The sequence below is a fragment of the Ctenocephalides felis genome, unplaced genomic scaffold (genome assembly GCF_003426905.1).
Source record: "Ctenocephalides felis isolate EL2017-DRISC unplaced genomic scaffold, ASM342690v1 CF-g0.4_SCAFFOLD_01797, whole genome shotgun sequence".
NCBI classification, from domain to species: domain Eukaryota; kingdom Metazoa; phylum Arthropoda; class Insecta; order Siphonaptera; family Pulicidae; genus Ctenocephalides; species Ctenocephalides felis.
This window is the reverse complement of record NW_020537951.1, coordinates 1-15,704: the sequence shown is the minus strand read 5'-3', so window position 1 is coordinate 15,704 and position 15,704 is coordinate 1. Positions and strand designations below refer to the sequence as shown.

Here is a 15,704-nt window from a genome sequence, read left to right as displayed (position 1 = left end):
AATTAATTGCTTAAGGTTCAAAGATAAGCACAAACTTCACTATAATGAATACTTAGTATAGAAAAAATAATACAGATTAAAATAGACAATTTTAAATAATCCTTCAAAAATTGATATAAATTTATTTAACGGTTTTGCGTGTGTTCTTAATGAAATTGATGATTTTCTCATTTGTTTGTACGAAAAGATATTACGTCATAAAATAAAAGGATGAAAACGGGGGTGGAAATGGTATGTAAAATTTTAAAAGGGGTGCTTGCGAGATGCTTTCACAGTGTCTTCGGTAAATTGCATACTCCTTCAGCAAAAAATTCGAAATAAATTTCAACATTACCTATTTATGTAAGAATAATTTGTGTGTTCTTCTACATCTTTTTAGAGATAATTTTTGTTGAAGTTTTATTACAGTATTTTATTATTGGATATCAATTTCTACACAATTATCTCATTTGGTTTATAATTAAAACACACAAATATGCTTTAAATTAATCTTTTTGATCGAATGTTAGGTATATAAATATTACGCAGCTAATGAAAAATTTGGGTGCATAATTAGGCATTTTGAAGCTTTTCAAAAATTGGTATTTGTATTAAAGGTGATAATAATAAATTGTAAATTCCACTAATGGTTTCTTTGTCTTGTCTTCAAAAGCACAAGTTAACACATCATCTTTTATGCGATCGTAGAAAGATGTTCCGAAGCTCGCTTTTATACGTAAATGGTGTTGCGGAAGAGTGAGGCGTTTGGAAACATTAGCATTTTCAAAAGGACATCAATACCACAATTTTAACAGTTTACTTCTAAAAATTATATACGTATTAATTTAACATATGTTATATAGTGACAGCATATATTACGGTTTCTTTATTTGTTCATATAAAAAATTGTTAAGTAATTAAACTAACAAAAATATCATTTCATTTTCGGTTAATTGCATTCACATGTCATTGCGTATACATATTTATTGGGTTTTGTGATAAGAGATTTGGCCTTGCAATTCAAGCTTCCACGTTACATGCCCATCTCGGACAGCCCGATATCAAGAAGATAGTGTCATTGATTTTCACTTGAAAATACATGTATATAATGTATGTTTGAAGCACTTTCACTTTGAAAAATGATGTACATACATATATACTTAGTAAAAATCTTACTAATTTTTTATTTCATCACTACAAGTAAAATGATTTTGAATCCTTGAATTTGTGGACAAAAATTTGTATCCAAACATACACACACATACACATACACGCACACACACACATGCATTCATTTTTTCTAAGGTATGCGAAAATGTTCAGAAACCCTTGAAACGTGAAATTACGCAAAAATTTTCCTTTTTGATTTTTTTGCGATTACTGTAACTTACCCTATGGGAAGTTAAATGGTAAACAAGTCGAAGCTGTAGTACTAAAATAATGCTTAAATAAAAATATTCATAAGAAAACAACTTTCTTCATTTGTATTTTTTAATAATAAAAATAGTGTTGACAATAACATTACATATATAGATAAATCAAATATTACATGAATATACATTTCAAATTTCATGTTTGATTCCATATCAATATAACAGCGAATGTAATTTAACACTGGGAATACAGGAAGGAATAAACACCATTTCAATATCAACTTGTTATTGATCGCAGAACGCCGAAAGTTTTAATTTTAATTTAAAAATTGGCATACTGCACTTAACATTTTAAGGGACATTTCAAATTTTGAAAGTTTATTTTTCTTTCTGTTTTGTCTATATTGTTAATTATAAACCCCATAAATCTGTCGAAAAAACGTGCTGAGCTTTTGGACTTATCATATGTTTAGAAACATAAACATATTACAATAAACTGAATTTATTTTTGGTCATCAATTAATGATTAAGAGTAAACAAATTAATATATCTAATTTTATGTTTTATAGACTATACTCTGTAACATTTTCACCATGTTTCGTATTAGCTAAGTCAATTGTACTTTGTATGAACTTTTGTTTTAAAATTGAATGCTAATAATATAACTCCATTTTGCTACATAATGATTCATAATAAATACTATATTCAAATCAGTCTTGTGGTTTACTTGTATTTCGTTGGAATTCACTTCACAACTCTGTTTTTTCAATATTGAGGTAGATTATTTCGGATTATGGAATTATTACAATTTTAAGTTATTCTGATGTTTGTACATTTAGTTAAAAACTTGAAGAATTGTATGATTATAAATTCTAATTTATTGTTCAAACAAAAAAAATATAACACCATAACAAAATCTTATAAAAATTATCACTGCTTTAAAAAAATATTATTTTATCATTTGACTGCGACGTAATTAAAAAACTAATACATCAATAAGTTTTTAATGAATATAAATATTTCCAATTGTTTAGCAATCGGTTTTATATATAACATTTGTTATATCTCATGAGATTTTTGACTCTAACAACAAGTACAAAAATCGATAAATAAATATAATGAATTTGATCATATAAATTGAAATTATCTAAAGCAGTCAAATGATTGAATATTACGAATTAGATATTCACTTATAATGGCGATTTTTTTGGAAAATTATTGTAACATTATTTATGTAACAACATCTAAATATTTATATAATGCTTCCATAGATACACCCATTTTACACATAGATTTTAAATTTGTTTTACATTGAAAATATAATTAAATTTTACGTTTTGTAAATATTTTAGTTTCATTTGCGAGGTAATCGTTTTTTGAGGTTTAAATGAAGTTTTTACTGATTGATAACATTTATCTAAAATAAATGAAAGCTCCATGTTTGATAGTTTTATCAATGTTTTCCTTCATTTTCTATTATATTTTTATAAATTTACCTTCTAAAACTATGATTTTTCTAACTCGAATATTTCAATCTTTGTTATATTACGTTAAATTTTAATTTATAATCTATTATATTATCTATAATTAGTAAATTCGTTTTATATCGTAAATTCTACTATGATATATTATTTATTTGAAAATATTCCGTAATATCAACACAAATTGTAACATAATAATGTCTTTAATAAAAAAAAAAATAGAAAAAATTATTAATCTTAAAAATAAAGAACTTTCAAACATAGATTAGACTTTATTTTAAATAATTTATACAAAAACTGTTAAAAATAATAAAATTAATGATAAAATTTAAAAATTTAAAGAATGTTCTTTACTATGTAGTGTGTAAGTATTGGTTCTCAAGTGTTCACGTTTTAAAAAGATTGTTACCAAGAACATGTAGTGCATGCAAAATCTATGTTTTAGAAAAGACGGAAGCGAATTTGCATGTTTGCAAATGCCAGAAAAAGGACACGAAATAAAACCATAAATAAATTGCAAACGGGTACGCGAACGGTTCTGCCAAGGACAATACGATCGTACCTAAAAGGCAATATCTTCTTTGAAAGCAATAAAAATATAGAAACTGCTCCAATTTGGTTAAAACTTTCAAAAACTATTTCTTTGCTTCGCAAATATTTTTACTGGCGGAATTGTCATTGATTTTGCAGACAATTGTGCCAAGAGACGACTTTACGGGCAGGTACAGGATTTCTAGTTTCTGTTCGTTTGAATGATTTTGTGTGACCTTCTATATTGTAATTTGTTTTAAAAAATTAGCATTTTGCAAAAAAAGTTTGTGCAAGCTCTGCGCAAAAATTTAATGGTTGGCAAACGAATATATACTATTACTAATATAAAGTTCCTTTTTTGTGTATAAATGATGCTGTCGAACAATTATGAATATTCAAAAGGTATATGAGAAATAAAATTTTCACCCTTGATCATACATAACCCTCGCTAATCCTTGTGTTAGTTTTCAAAAATACGTGAAAAAATACATATTCACGGAACCCCTAATTTTGCATTTATTTTACATATGGCCTTTGTTACGCAAGAGATACTGGACCCTCAAAACGAAGGGTGTATGTTTAATTCCCGTTTTGCGTATAAAAATGTATTATATCAAATTTTTATCCATTGTCCGAGTTTGTATGATATAAAATAAATAAAAGAAAACTACTACGTCACGGCTCATGGTGTGTATTGCATTGTGTGATTTCAAGCAGTTAATGAGAAAATATATAAAAATATTGAACTGAAATGATCATATTTTAAGTTGTATAATCAATATAAATTAGTTCAAATAATAATTTGTAATTCAAACATTCATAAAAACTGAAAGAAAAGCATAATAAACTACAAAATCAATCAAACAATAAAGTAAAAACAAAATAAATTAATAAAAATATATAATTTTATTCACCGGTAATAAAAAATCTTGGTTTACATAAATTCTATCCTTTAAACGATACAAACAATTTGCATAATAAATGACTATAATTCATATGACTAGGCGAAGCGAACCAACGTGATTTATAAATTATTTACAATATATACAATTAAGAACATGAGGTAGATCAGAGTTGAGGTACAAAACGGTGGCCCGCTCCGCCTGATTTTTTAAACTATATCGAGGAACTTCCATAGCAAAAGAAATAACATTATAACTGTACACATAATATTAATAATAATAATAATAATAATAATAATAATTCATTCGTATCAATTAATTACAACATAATAGTCCCTGATTTTTCATATCTATACATATAATTATATCTATACATTCATATACATTTATTCTTTGTTCTTAAATAATTAACCTTACAACTCAGCGGTGTTCCATGTGTCGCCTGAGCTTAGCTTGGCGCTGCTGGAGATACAAAGCGGCGGCGTCGTCCAGGTCTTCGGGGTCGCTCATACTGACTGGAGATAGGCTGGAGTCAGGAGCGCTGCTCAGGGAGTGGTTTCTTGCACCCACTGATAAATCTTCTGGTTCTGTTTGTTCTGGTTCCGAACATGCCGTTACTAGTAAAGGAGCCAACGGTTTTGTGATTGGTGGTGGTCGAACAACTCTTCTGACATCAACAGATTTTCTTGCGCCTTTCAACGGTCTATCAGCAACTTCGGCCGCGTGGGTCAAAGCATGCGCTTTCAGTTGGTTGGAATCCGCAAACTTGGCTTGGCATAATTCACAGCCATAAGGGCGTTCTTTGGTATGCACTAAGATGTGTCTCCGTAAATTAGCTACTTGAACAAATTGTCTTTCGCAGTATGAACAATGGTATGGCTTCTCACCCGTATGAAGACGCATATGCGTTTTCAAATGATGGTCTCTGGTGAATCTCTTTCCGCATTCTGTGCAAGAAAACGGTTTCTCACCTGTATGTGTTCGTTCATGATTTTGAAGCACGTGTTTATAGCCGAAAGATCGTGAGCAAACCTTACATGTGAAAGTTTTATCACGAGACGGATCCTTTGTCAAAGTTGGCGCTGTATCAGGTGATGATCCAGAGGTAGGTGGAGATAGAGGAGGTGTTTCTGCCAAAACTGTTCGTGGTTGCGCTTTGCGTTTTAAAGTCTTCTTATCTAGCCTCACATACTCGTTATTGTTATCATTGTTGTTATTATTATTATTGAGATTCAGCATATTCTTCTTTCCTGATTTGATTGGTGTCTGTGGCTGTGGTGGTGGCGATGTATTGTGGGCAGTAGGCCACCCTCCGAATAATGTGTGATGAGCAAATAAGCTGCTCACCGGCAGACCTGCTGCCATTAGGGCTGCAGCCGTATGGTTCGCAGCTAAGAGTTGACCAGGAGTCAGCAGAGACATCGGTGGCGATGGGACTCCGGGGTAAGGCCCGCAAGGGTATGAAGGTGTAGTATTCATTCCTGAATTTGAATTATTGTTGTTCAAGCTCATAGGCGGACTGTGAGACGATGGACGATCTTCAGGATCGAGTTTTAAGGACGCCAAAGCTCGCACGCTTATACCTAAAAAGAAAAAGAAAATATAAGTAAATGATTCAAAATAAAAAAATCGTTTAATATAATATATTAAATTGATAAATAGGTTAATTAATCAATAAGTTACATTCGTAAATAAAATAAAATAAGTAAGAGGCCAAACAATAGCTAGTAGTATAAATTTAAAAAAATCATAAAAACATTTTACGTACGACAAAGTCCCATGGGCTACTAAAATTCATTCAAATGACTATTCATCGGCCGTGTGTACAAACATAACGTGATTTCTGCAATTTATGTTTGTCATCCGAGGATAATGCGTCACAATAAAATTCAGTGAAATAAGTAAAAGTATAAACACGATTCAAGATGCGTGCTCGAAAACCTCTATTGTTCGCGCCAACGTCTTTCAGCTTCAACGATTTTCAATCGATCGATCGTCTTCAGATGAATCCGAAAAATTTTATAGTTTTCTCCAATAATGCAAACGTGTTGTTTTTTTATTCAGATGTTTTCCTATCTGGATGTTTCTATAGTAGGTGAGCGGAAGATACAACACTGTCGTCAATTCTTCGAAAATTTTATACAATAAGAAAACGATTCGCTTGTGTCACAAACACGCGCGTCATTTTATATTTATACGGTTGTCTTTTGATTGATGTACATTTTTCATGGGTGACAGAATTTTGGAATCGTTAAACAATGTTATAAAGTGAACATCTATTATAATAATTTTTAAATATTTCTAAACGTTTAAATACTATTCATTAATTAATATCTCAGGTAAAAACAAGTAAAGTAAAAGTTTCTAATGAATTGGAGATAATACCAAAGTGTTAATGACTGAGAATACCTTTAAATATGTGAGTTTATCTTGAATTTATCAATACATTAGGGAAAACTGTTAGGTTTTTAACAACTACTGTTCCAGATGGCAAATAACAAAAAATATTAATTAGAAGGAGTTCATAGCAAAGTGTCAGCAACTGAGTCTATATTTAGATATGTTATCGAAGTGTCTAACACTTCATTGACGTATCCGTTTTGAAATCGAAGAGAAAAAATGTTAAATGAGAGCGAAACGATCCTATGCGACGGCAGCTGGTGATTCCCAACCTATTTCAACTATTTAGATAAAGAAATTATAGACACTAGCAATGTCATTAATTAATTCAATAGTTCACCACAAAGAAATAAAAAATTTAGAAGCTAAAGCATAGTTAAACTGTATCTAATAGTAGCAAAAATTTTTAGGAACTAGTGCATTTAAGTAAAAAATAGAAAGTTGTCTTTAATCAATAGAATTCTCTGAAACTTTCTAAACTGACTTAGTTTTTGCGACCTAAAATTTGCACATGTTTATATTTTTTGCCTGCGCAATATTTTGTTTGTCGATGACAAAAATGTATTATCCTTGCCTCCTGCTTTTTGCTGCATATGGCAGCACATGAATCGTTAACAAAAATATTTATACATCATAAGAATATATCACGCAAATCTTCATACATTTATATAAATTTACAGATTAATGTTTGACATAGCATATTTGTGTCTGACATGCTTGAATGTGTGATCACATGTTTTTGAGAAGGTTTCGTGCTAAAAGGCAATACGGACGGCGACATTGAGCCGAGCCAGCGGCAGCACAAGAGTAATGGATAAAGATACCCATCTCCAAAAACGTTAACATTAGTTAAAAATGACTTTGAATTCTCTAAAAACAAGGTGGTTTTAATTTCGAATTACACTAATGACCCTTTAAGATTACATGCCTCTCTAATGGGGAATTAGAATAGAGCAAAAAAGTAAATGAAAATGTAGGTAAAAATAGCACAAAATAGCAAATTGATAAGGGAGAACTTGTAAAAATATAGATTTTTACATCATAGTAATTTTTAGATTTTTACTTTTTACAAACTTCATAGAATTGTACATAACTTGTAAATCTTCTTTCTTCTTAACACGTGAATGCTATAGCATTCATTTTCATTGCTTCATAAATAACATGAATGCTATAGCAATCAAATTTTAAAGTCAATTATTTCAATTTTCAAAATAATTCAAATTATTTTTGAATTTAATTTTATATATTCTTACGTTTTTGTAATTATTATACCTGTAAAGGCAATACCTAACTGATTCTTCATGTATTTTCGCATCTTCTTATCTTTTGCCGTATAATTAGCTTTGGCAAGCACATTGCATAAAATAGAAGCGTAATACTTGACGTGGATGCTATAGCATTCATAGTATATAACGATTAAAATATGATAATCTGACTACCCTTATAAACGGCGTTTAATCTAATTTCGGATATTACAACTAATCTAAAAATAAAATGACCATTTTTGTACCTTGCTGAATTTTACCTGTTCATGAACGTGTTAAAAACGCATCTATATATTTTTTTGTAATTTTGAAATATACATATACATAAAGCTTAGACCAAAATAAAAAACATAAACGTCCTTTTTAAATATAATCGGCAAAAATAAAATTGTATATCAATAGTTAAGAAAAATAATAACATGTATGTAATAAACTTTAAAATGGTGAACAGTTGCATTGTTCATCTAATTTAGATCAATTTGCGAGACAACAAAATATTTACAGCCAGTGAAAATGGCTAAAACTAAATGAATTAATTAGTATTTCAAGTCTTAATCATTATCAATTATAATTATAATATTGATAAATATAGTGGATGAATATATCAATTACAAATGACCACAAAAAAGCTTGACAATCTCTTCATTCGATGCCCGAGTCGATCTCTGGGATCTGTCCGACGGCCGTGGGGGGATTCCGCTAAGAAAGCAGAAGGCGCTGAGAAAGTGGGGGACAGCCTATCGATTGCCAGCGTCGTTACGAAGGTTTTAATTGGGCGGAGAAGAAGAAAAACCCTCTCTCCAAATATTGAACGGGCGGCGGATGGTCGTTCGGACTGGGGAAAAACCATGGGCCACTTGATGAGCTCCCAAATAGGGATAGGAAAGAAATATTCATCGGTGTAATCGACATAGAAACATTGTAATTGAACGCTTATAGATGAAATTTTTTGACTAACATGATGAGTTAACAGACTTCAATTGGAATAAATATTATTTATGTAACTTTCTAAAGTATTTCTCATCCCTATACTACCCCTAGAACTTTGGACGCATATAAAATACACACGGCTACTCGTATTGTGCACCCTGCCACGCTAATTACTAATTAGTGTTTCATTACGCCCTTGTAGGTATTTATTATGTATGTTATATATGTGGCCCTACGTAATTTTAGGTTTATTGTTGTTGCTATATATATAGACTTAGCTACAATTAATATCAAAATATGTAATAGATTTATCAGTTCATTGTGAATTATTAGTTTTGAAAATCATTATTTGACATATAAAATAAAAAGAACGTAATTCAATTAACATGCTTAAAAGTTATATATGAAAAAGTATAGTTTCTGTGATTATAAAAATATTATAATATTTCCGTTCGTAATTTTCAATTGTAAGTAATTCCGTAAATTATCATACTAAATAATGCATGATGCAGTCTTTAGTCTTATAATTATTGTTTCTATTGATTTCAAGATTTTATGATAATTATTACTATATTACTACATTTAGAACCGCAGCTTTGTATTCCGCTCACGTTACTTTATCCCCAATCGTCTAGAAAATTTTATATCATTTACAAATGTGTTTTTAAGATGCCAAATAGACCGTTCACTTCCTCATCCAAAAAATATTAAGCAAAAAATTAAGAAGTCGGAGTTAACTAAGAAACTATAAATTCCATAAATGAAACAGATGCATTTATTAAACCGGAAACAGTGTCACCATATGCATGCACACCATGCATTAAAGGATATATGATTCACATTTACTTGAATAACGGAAAATATTGATATCAACAAAATATATTTTTAAAAATATTATATTAATATTAAGCATAATTTCTGTCATAATCTTCTGCCTCATCGTGTTTATTTTTACTCCCGCCTCAAAATAATTTTGCTATCTTTTTCATACAAAAGATCTAGTGCAATATAAGGTTTTGTATAGGTAATTATTTAAAATTCTAATTTAATCTAATTGAAATCTAATTCTAATGACTGAGAATATGGAATTACTACTAATACCACTTATTAGTAAGCGAAACACTATATTTTAAATAAAAGCTTGTTTTCGAACCGATTAAAATATTGAATACCTGTTTATGGTAATTTTATTATTTGAAATTGTATATCAAATATAAATTGATAATTGATAATTTCTTCTTTTTATTATAATTTTATTTGATCTATCTACAAGAGATATAAAATCAATTGCATGGCTTAGAATTGAACAAAGAAAGAAAAAGCTAAGATTTGCATCCAGTGATGTAGTTCTTTACAATATGATATATGGATAATTGATGAATTGAAATATGATTTGTCTAATTGATAATTAGAAAAAGTAGATAATTTTTAATAGCGAAAAATGACAATTATGATATGATCTAATGGCCCGTAATCTTAATCTTTTAAATTCACATTTACCACAATTCCATTAATATTATGCATATATATACCGCAATCTGCCCCATAGGTGTTCGCGGAAAACCTACATGTATACATATGGCGCGCCGCGGTTTCACAAAGAATTTTCACGCGCGCACGAACACATGTGCACGCATGTTACGTGCGAGAAAACCACGTGTTTCATATGCAAATCCATGCGCAAGGTTCAAATCGGACAAATTCAAATTGTAAACAATCAACGCATCCATTTACTTGGTAAGGTAGTGAATTGTTTTATAATAGTGAATGTTTTCAAAACAAATCCGAAGGAATCTTGTTTTCTTGAAAGAAAGCTTTCAGAATAATTATTTGATTTGAGATGAAAATGAGTTTGGATGTAAAATTGTCAGTTAGTATTTTTGGAAATTCAGTTTTTTTATTTTGGTAATTAAAGCAGCGAAACATATTTTTAACGCCTTAAAGTTCGCAATACATTTATTCAAACGTTTTATGATTATGATGATAAACATATAATAAGACTGAATAATATTTGTATCTGTTAAGATTATTATTTCAATATTTTGTAATTTTATTTTGTTAATATTCTGTTTATTATTTACATTTATATTTTTGTATTTATGTTTAATTATTTGTTTTTATATACTCAACAATTTTGTATTATAAAACTTGAATAGTTTTGATTGACAAAAAAAAAAAAAAAATATTTTGTTTTGAATGATCTTACATATATTAACGTGAATTTAAATAAATTTACGTATAAAAATCGTTGATGTAATTATATTAATGCATCAGAATTCAACAATATTATAAATTTATGAAATTCTAGAAAATATAATAATTGAACATCATAATGAAATAATGACTTTTGAGTTAAGTATAAAATTGTTACTCCTAATAAAAATTGTGCAACAATTAGTTGAACAGTTTTTTAATATAATTACATCAAACATAATGAAAATTATTAAATTATTATTGAAGAGATGTATGTATCAATTACCTCGAGCTGTTTGTTCCTGTAGCAATGACAATGCCATCGGATAAATCTTGCTTTTCAAAGAAAATTCTGTCTTGAAAAAATCGCAATCGCTTCCGATTACAACAAATCAACACGAAAACACATAACCAAATTGAATAAAATAATAGAAATTATTTTATAAAAGTCTCTGTCTTATTGATGAAAACTGTCCCTTTTCACAAGTTCACAAGATTACGATACAAAACATGAATATGAAGCGTGGTAGTATATTTTAGGCACATCCATACACTTCACCGTACGGTAGCGAACTGATTCTAAAGTTGTCTGAGCCGAGGGTGGGCCGATTCTCGATTCAGGGTTTCTAGTGAAACGCGCAGGGGTGAAGGGCGAAGGGTGAGAGAGAAAGAAGAAAATTTTGGAACGCGGAATATACATTTCATCCCCACTGTTGGCGATGCGAGCGGCCTATAGCGTTTCGTATAAGCCCTGCACTGGCCTTACTCTTCTAGCTCGGAGCCCTTCTCCCATCGCGGTCATCTCGTTTGTCCTGGTCGCACTAATGGACATCATCGTTCCCCTATCCTCGCTTTTTACGCAGACGGAGTCACTTTTATTTTTCACTTCTAGTTTTTTACCATCTTCAAGTAAAGAGCCTTAGAGCCTACCTACGATCCCGGATACGCGCAAACACTTTACAGAATCCTCGATTCTTAGCTATCGAGAACAACGTCTTTTCGTGATTGTTACCGGAATTTTAATTTCATTTATGTAACTGAGAGTTTAACATGATCTAGACTCTAGAGTTATCCATTAAATAAACCAAGTAAGACAGTGAAAGACATATAATTAGATATACATTCAATGAACAATGACCGGATTTTTAATTTCATTTATGTAACTTTGAGTTTAACATGATCTAGATTCTAGACTCTAGAGTTATCCATTAAATAAACCAAGTAAGACAATGAAAGAAATATAATTAGATATACATTCAATTCGTAGAATTTTTTGTTTTGTGAGAATATATACACATGCTATATGTATATGCTCGATTGAAATAAAAACATTGAATCAAAATAATTTTTTTGAAAAAATTCAATAAAACAATTAAATCATTCGACACTTCACTCAAATTCAATTCTTTGCTGTCAGAATTTTAAGCGTATTATGCCCTGGATACATTTCCTCTTATAATTATTCGAGATGAGATCAAATTTTATAGAATCGTATTCTATACAATCTAAACATCTTTTCTTTTAGTTAAAATCTTTTAGTTAAAATGAGAAGAAATAGTGTAGTTATTGAGAATTATTTTAATTATCATTAGTTAATCAGCAACAGTCCAATTCACATTTTACTGAAGATGATATAAAATAATATGTCGAAATTTTAAATATTAATAAAAATGTCTATTATTTTTATTTTATGTATTTTTAATTGATTGTCTAGAATATTTTGACTCATGTATTTGTTTTTATCTTCACAAACTACGAGCGTTTATAAGAACCCATTTTTCTGCATAAATATTATCTTATTATATCATATTAATGTTGTAATAACAAATATTAAATTTTGAAATAAGACAGTAATAGTAATGGTAGATATTCAATTAAAACTTTACTTGAAGAAATAATTTATGTGTACAGGGTTAATATTTCAGCGAGAATTGTGAATAACAATTCACAATTCGCAATTTAAAATATTATTTATAATAATAATCTATATTTCTAATTTTTGGTATTTGAATACTAAACTGTATTTAAATATAGCTTGTGCCTTTCTTGGATTCCGGCCAATTTGCAATAGTATTCGCTGATGAAGTATGTAGTTTTATCGAAAATATTTTTAAAATAAAATTTCGCAGATTTTTTCAACTTCCCGTAGAGTTTATAATAATTGCAAAAAAATTGGAAATGAAATTTTTTGAACATCTTGCATATTATTTTTTGCATAAATAGATTAATTGATGCTGCACTTTTAGCAGTAATGGAACTCAAGTCAAAATGTATGAAAAAGTCTGTATATATTATTTAGACATATTCAAAATAGCAATTATAAAAAAACTCTTGAAATAAAATTTTGCAGTTTTTTATTTTATTTTTTTAACATGTTTAAACCTGATATTTAGAGGTTCTATAAATGCTTTAAGTGCAGCATTAATTTATCTATTTAAGCAAAATTTATTTAATTGACAACTTAACTGAATTTTAATAATTTGAAATCATTTAATTAAATTTGAATGTCATAGCTTGGATTCTAGTTAGAAAATTCGAATTTTTTTACTTTCTGCCATATTGTAAATATTACTGTACTCTTTAAAAATTAATCAAACACCATTTTTGCTTTTTTCCTTATGGATTAATTAAATATTTTCAAAAAAGTATCGAGTATGAGAATAATATATTAGATGCTACATAATCAAGTATATAATAATAAAATTAAAGACATTCACGAAAATTATCATAATTCTTTAGAAAAATCTATTGCAATTGTTTATATATAAATAATATAATTACATACAATTTTGGATAACAAATTATAAACAAAGTTAAAACATATAAATGATTTCTTATGTGAATATGAATAAGATTGAATGTAAAATAAAAATGAAAACTCTAGATACAGAATATCGCCGCTGATTATAATTTGTTTTATGCAAAAACAGTTAAATTTCTTGAACGCTATAAATCATATTGTAACGAAAATATAAGTTCGTGTAAAATATCAGTAAATTAATTCAAGGAGTTGAATTAGGATCATAATCTAGTAGTTGTAACTTCATAATTCTTATTGTTTATTATAGTGGTAATCAATTATTTTTCAAGTTGTTCACGCTACACATAAATGTTTCCTCTTACCTTTGCTAATTGAAAGATTTCTTACAAGTACGTCAGTAAATGAATTTCATAATAAGAAATTCTATTTAATTTTGTATTGAACAAGACCAATCGCCTCCGGACTGAACACATACACATGCACATGCACTGGTGCTATTTCAAAATGCTCAACTAAAATATCGTTCAAATAACATTATCAACAATTTGAACTGACCACAGTTTGTACAACCGAACAAAGAAATGTAAACAGTCGCACGGTTTCAAGTCCTGTTCGACTGACATTGACATGACTATTCCGATTCGATTTGATAACAAAATTTATAAGTAATAATGAATTTTGTGTTTGCCTTTAAGCCAAACATGGTTAAGATAATATCTAGTTTTACTTGATTTTTTTTAAACACTGGTTATAGGGTAATTATAAAAGTCAAATGGTTTTTTCAAATGCATTTGTAAATTACTTAAGTTAAAATAATTATAAGATTGAAATGTTGTTTTGCAAAGACAGGTAACAAGTTATAATGGGAAGTGAGCAGGTAGGCTTTTGTAGGCAGAGTATTGAAAGTCACTTGAAATATTTATAGTTATATACGACTCTTTGTGTTTCAAACTAGAAATCCAAAATAACATACAAATTTAATCCAATATATAATACATTTCTGTAGAAAAAATTACAATTTGCTTTTATACAACAAAAACATTTGTTCAGTAATTATTATGTCTTATTTGCAGAAAAGAAAGAAGAAGGGTAATCTTTTTTTTAAAGAAAAAGGCAAGATTTAATTTCTCCTGAATTTTATAAAGTTGTTAAAAATTAAATTTATAGAGGCATAGTTAAATTTAAATTTGAACAAAAACAAGAACAAATGATATTATTAACACAAAAGAAATAATTAAAAACATTGATGTGAAATAGTAAAGTCGTTGTAGAAACAAGCATTTTGTTAGAACTCAGTTGGATGCACTGTCTAATTGTAATTGGCAATATATATTTTTTCATATATTTTAACAAATTTCTATGATACATAAATATACATTATAGCTTCTTATAAAATTGCAAAAATTGCATAAAACATTTAAAACCATAAAAAGTTTTCATATGTTTGATATGCAGCCTATGCTTACTTATAATTCTGTTATAAATTATGAAATATGAGATTTAATGTATTTTTTGCAATATAGTTTTTTGTTTATTTATTTGCTATATATATATATATAATATATATATATATATATATATATTATATATATATATATATATATATATATATTGTTGTTAACTTGGAATCAACAACTGGTTTCTAAAATAGTTTCTCGCATCACTACTTAATTTATTAAGAAATTTAAACTTAGTACCAATTTGAAGTAGAAGGTGTAAAAGTCTTTTTAGCAAAAATATCATTTATTACCGCAATGACTTACATTTTTTTGCTACGATTTCATAAACAAGTTAAAATTTTGCATATATCTGTTTCACGGTTCCTAAATGAATTCTTGTGTTATTTTGCTAGATTGAAAAAAGTCTCTGGCATATTAGTTAAAAAACTA

The 15,704-nt window shown here is 28.5% G+C and overlaps 1 protein-coding gene across 1 annotated transcript; it reads right to left on the bottom strand.

The window, feature by feature from the left end:
• Window positions 1–4,686: 4,686 nt before the first annotated feature.
• LOC113374455 (protein krueppel-like) lies at window positions 4,687–11,468 on the bottom strand. The gene is made up of 2 exons (XM_026614494.1): window positions 11,341–11,468; window positions 4,687–5,849 (listed from the first exon to the last, which is right to left on the bottom strand). The coding sequence occupies exons 1-2, from the start codon at window positions 11,375–11,377 to the stop codon at window positions 4,687–4,689; spliced, it is 1,200 nt and encodes a 399-aa protein (XP_026470279.1). The 5' UTR covers window positions 11,378–11,468.
• Window positions 11,469–15,704: the final 4,236 nt, after the last annotated feature.

Coding starts and splice junctions, on each gene's coding strand:
- LOC113374455 (XM_026614494.1), bottom strand. CDS start 11,377: ATGGCATTGTCATTGCTACAGGAACAAACAGCTCGAG. Junction 5,850..11,340: donor ACAGGAACAAACAGCTCGAG/GTAATTGATACA, acceptor TTTTCTTTTTAG/GTATAAGCGTGCGAGCTTTG.